Source organism: Piliocolobus tephrosceles, chromosome 4 (assembly GCF_002776525.5).
Source record: "Piliocolobus tephrosceles isolate RC106 chromosome 4, ASM277652v3, whole genome shotgun sequence".
In the NCBI taxonomy this organism is placed as follows: domain Eukaryota; kingdom Metazoa; phylum Chordata; class Mammalia; order Primates; family Cercopithecidae; genus Piliocolobus; species Piliocolobus tephrosceles.
Window position 1 is genome coordinate 63,718,846 of NC_045437.1, and position 4,129 is coordinate 63,722,974.

The 4,129-nt window shown below is 39.7% G+C and overlaps 1 protein-coding gene and 1 non-coding gene across 3 annotated transcripts; both read left to right on the forward strand.

Annotated features, from left to right (window-relative positions):
- The first annotated feature begins 2,697 nt into the window (after positions 1-2,697).
- Positions 2,698-3,467, forward strand: LOC111541550 (small ubiquitin-related modifier 1-like). 2 transcript variants are annotated; one of them, XM_031935402.1, is made up of 2 exons: positions 2,698-2,863; positions 2,933-3,467. In XM_031935402.1, the coding sequence occupies exons 1-2, from the start codon at positions 2,698-2,700 to the stop codon at positions 3,001-3,003; spliced, it is 237 nt and encodes a 78-aa protein (XP_031791262.1). In that variant the 3' UTR covers positions 3,004-3,467. The 2 variants fall into 2 exon arrangements, with proteins under 2 accessions (XP_031791262.1, XP_031791261.1); XM_031935401.1 differs by having other exon boundaries at positions 2,698-3,467.
- Positions 3,468-3,593: 126 nt separating this feature from the next.
- LOC111541686 lies at positions 3,594-3,700 on the forward strand. Its single transcript, XR_002731346.1, has one exon. It is a non-coding gene; the product is annotated as a U6 spliceosomal RNA (small nuclear RNA).
- Positions 3,701-4,129: the final 429 nt, after the last annotated feature.

Sequence of the window (4,129 nt, forward strand, 5' to 3'; positions counted from 1 at the left end):
ATGCAAAAAATAGTCCAAGTCAAAACCCAAATACCTTATTGGCCACCTTTGCTGGATGCTAGGGAATCAACCAATCTTGAAAACTAGTAAAAAGAAAGAAGCGGCCAGGTGCAGTTGCTCACGCCTGTAATCCCAGCACTTTGGGAGGCTGAGGCAGGTGGATTACGAGGTCAGGAGTTCAAGACCAGCCTGGCCAATATGCTGGAATCCCATCTCTACTAAAAATACAAAAATTAGCTGGGTGTGGTGGCATGCACCTGTAGTCCCAGCTACTCGGGAGGCTGAGGCAGAAGAATCGTTTGAACCCAGGAGGTGGTGGTTGCAAGTGAGCTAAGATCGTGCCACTGCACTCCAGTCTGGGCAACAGAGCGAGACTCCGTCCCCCCACCCCCCCCCAAAAAAAGAAAGAAGCAAATGTTTATACTACATTTCCTAAGCACACTTCATCTTGGGGTAATCAAACTGTTGAGGGAAAATTCTTCTCCTTAGAAGAATTCCGGCTAACAAATGAAAAATTCCTCTCTATTTTCTAGGCCAGGGATTGGGAAACCAAGGTCCTCAGGACAAACCTAGCCCAACACCTGTGGCTGTAAATAAACTGGAATACAGTTGTGTTGGCCCGTTTGTGCTTATTATAACAAAAATACCTTAGACTGGGTAATTTATAAAGAACATAAACTTACTTCTCACAGTTCTAGAAGCTGGGAGTCCAAGATTAAGGCACCAGCAGGATCAGTGTCTGGTGAGGGCTCAGTTTCCAGTTCCAAGATGGCAACTCGTTGCTGCATCCTCTGGAGGGGAAGAACACTGTGTCCTCACATGGCAGAAGAGTAAAGAGAGCAAACCTACCCTCTCAAGCCCTTTTATAAATGCCCTACTACATTCGTGAGAGCATAGCTCTCATAAGCATCACTTCCTAAAAAGGCCCCACTGAATTTTGGAGGTAACACGCATTCAAATCATGGCAGCTGTCACCCCAGTTGTTTACATATTGTCGATACTGGTTGCATTCACACCATAAAGGCAGAATTTAGTAGTTATGACAGAGACCACATGGCTATTGGGCCTAAAATATTTACCACTGGGCTGTTTACAGAAAAAGTTTGCCAATCCTTGCTCTAGTCCAGGAGAAGAATGGCCAATGACCTCCAGTGCCCAAACTGTGAGGGCACTATTACAAACCCACAGGGACATCACAGGGTATTTTAAATTTCTGAGGAAACAACAGTGACATCTGTCAGAAGCCATGTGAACTACCAGCTTGAGGTAATTCAAAGTTTCAACATTAGAGCAAATTACATTCTTTTGACTAACCTATCTTTGCAGTCAGGTTTTCAGTGGTAGATATGGTCTCAAGAAAGCGTTGTGCAGAATCCAGTTACGAACAGGAAATGAGGGTAGTGGTGTCCCACCTGATTTCAAGGTTTCAGAAATTATGAGGTACCCAAGAGGTATAAACATCCCATTAGTAAGCGAATGTGGTTATTTAAGGATGAAATTAAAGTATTATTCTTTCTTTCAATTTATGTGTGTATTTTAAAGTCGCTACCAAGTTATTAGGACATAAATACATATGTTAAAAGTAATAGCAAAAACCATAATTACTTTTGCACCAACCTAATATTAATTTGTTTGACCCTAACTACTTAATAAACAGAAATGTTAGGTACTTCTTTTGACCTATGGGAACTGAGAAAAAATTATTCAGACACTAAAGGTGCCATGAACTTCTGATCTAGTGGATGATCATCAATGGCTGCTGAAACGATTAGGTGAAAAGCAGAAGAGGAACTTTGTTATAGACAACATTTGAGCCCACTGAACAGCTTTAATCTCACAAAAGAAAGACCTCCAGAAATCGTGTGCTTCCCAAAGTGTTACAATAGAAGTACAAAACACTACCTATAAAGGCTTGATTTTAAAAAATTAAGTGTGAATATGATCAATTGTTCAACTATCCAGACTTAACTACCAGCCTACAGCAATTAGAGGGAATAGAGAATGTTAAATAACATTGCAGGGATATAATCAGCAAAATCTAGACTACAAGCAATTTTACTGGAAAAAAATACTTCAGTTTCTTTGAAAAAAAAATGCAAAGGTAAAAAAGAGGTGGTTAACTTAGGACTAAAGGGAATGTAAGAAACATAACTAATTGCAATGTGTGAATCTTGTTTGGATCCTGACTCAAACCAACTGAATTAAATTACAGTACAATTCAAGAATTTGTAAATTCATGATACTAAGTAAATATTAATGTTTTAGTATGATAATCATATTGTGGTTATAATTTTTTAGATGAGTCTTTTGTTGTTGTTTTGAGACAGGGTCTCACTCTGTCACCCAGGCTGGACTGCAATAGTGCAATCTCACTGCAGCCTCAACCTCCCTGGGCTCAGGTGATCCTCCCATCTCAGCCTCTCAAGTAGTTGGGACTACAGGTATACACCAACATGCCCAGCTAGTTTTTGTATTTTTTGTAGAAACAGGGTTTCTTCATGTTGCCCAGGCTCTTCTTGACCTCCTGGACTCAAGGGATCTATCTGCCTCAGCCTCCCAAAGTGCTGGGATTACAGGCATGAGCCACTGCACCCGGCCTTAAAAGAGTCTTTATCTTTTAGAAATACATACTGAGGGAGGTTCTGCCTACCCGAGGCCGCTGCTGTGCGGAGACCCCTGGGTGAAGCCACCATCATCATGTCTGACCAGGAGGCAAAACCTTCAACTGAGGACTTGGGGGATGAGAAGGAAGGTGAATATATTAAACTCAAAGTCACTGGACAGGATAGCAGTGAGATTCACTTCAAAGTGAAAATGACAACACATCTTAAGAAACTCAAAGAATCATACTGTCAAAGACAGGGCATTCCAATGAATTCACTCAGGTTTCTCTTTGAGGGTCAGAGAATTGCTGATAATCATACTCCAAAAGAACTGGGGATGGAGGAAGAAGATGTGATTGAAGTTTATCAGGAACAAACGAGGGGTCATTCAACAGTTTAGATATTCTTTTTATTTTTTTTCTTTTCCCTCAATCCTTTTTTATTTTTAAAAATAGTTCTTTTGTAATGTGGTGTTCAAAACGGAATTGAAAACTGGCACCCATCTCTTTGAAACATCTGGTAATTTGAATTCTAGTGCTCATTATTCATTATTGTTTGTTTTCATTGTGCTGATTTTTGGTGATCAAGCCTCAGCCCCCTTCATATTACTCTCTCCTTTTTAAAAATTACGTGTGCACAGAGAGGCTACCTTTTTCAGGACATTGCATTTTCAGGCTTGTGGTGATAAATAAGATCAACCAATGCAAGTGTTCATAATGACTTTCCAATTGGCCCTGATGTTCTAGCATGTGATTGCTTCACTCCTGGACTGTGACTTTCAGTGGGAGATGGAAGTTTTTCAGAGAACTGAACTGTGGAAAAATGACCTTTCTTTAACTTGAAACTACTTTTAAAATTTGAGGGTCTGAACCAAAAGAAGAGGAATATCAGGTTGAAGTCAAGATGACAGATAAGGTGAGAGTAATGACTAACTTCAAAGATGGCTTCACCGAAGAAAAGGCATTTTAAGATTTTTTAAAAATCTTGTTTGTGCTCGCTTCGGCAGCACATATACCAAAATTGGAACGATACAGAGAAGATTAGCATGGCCCCTGCGCAAGGATGACACGCAAATTCGTGAAGCGTTCCATATTTTTCTTTCACCAAAAAAAAAAAACTTGTCAGATTCCAGAAAAGTTCTAATTTTCATTAGCAATTAATAAAGCTATACATGCAGAAATGAATACAACAGAACACTGCTCTTTTTTATTTTATTTGTACTTTTTGGCCTAGGATATGGGTTTTAAATGGACATTGTCTGTCCCAGCTTCATTAAACTAAACAATATTTGTAAAAATCGTAAAAAAAAAAAAAAAAAAAGAAAAGAAATACATACTGAGTTGCCAGGCACAGTAGTACACACCTATTGTCTCAGCTAATTAGGAAGCTGAGACCGGAGGATCCCTTGAGCTCAGGAGTTTGAGGCCAGCCTGGGCAACACAGATAAGTGATATCTGTGATAACACAGATAAGGCAACATCTATAAGTGATAGATACAGGGAATCTCTACCTAGTCCTTAAATGTT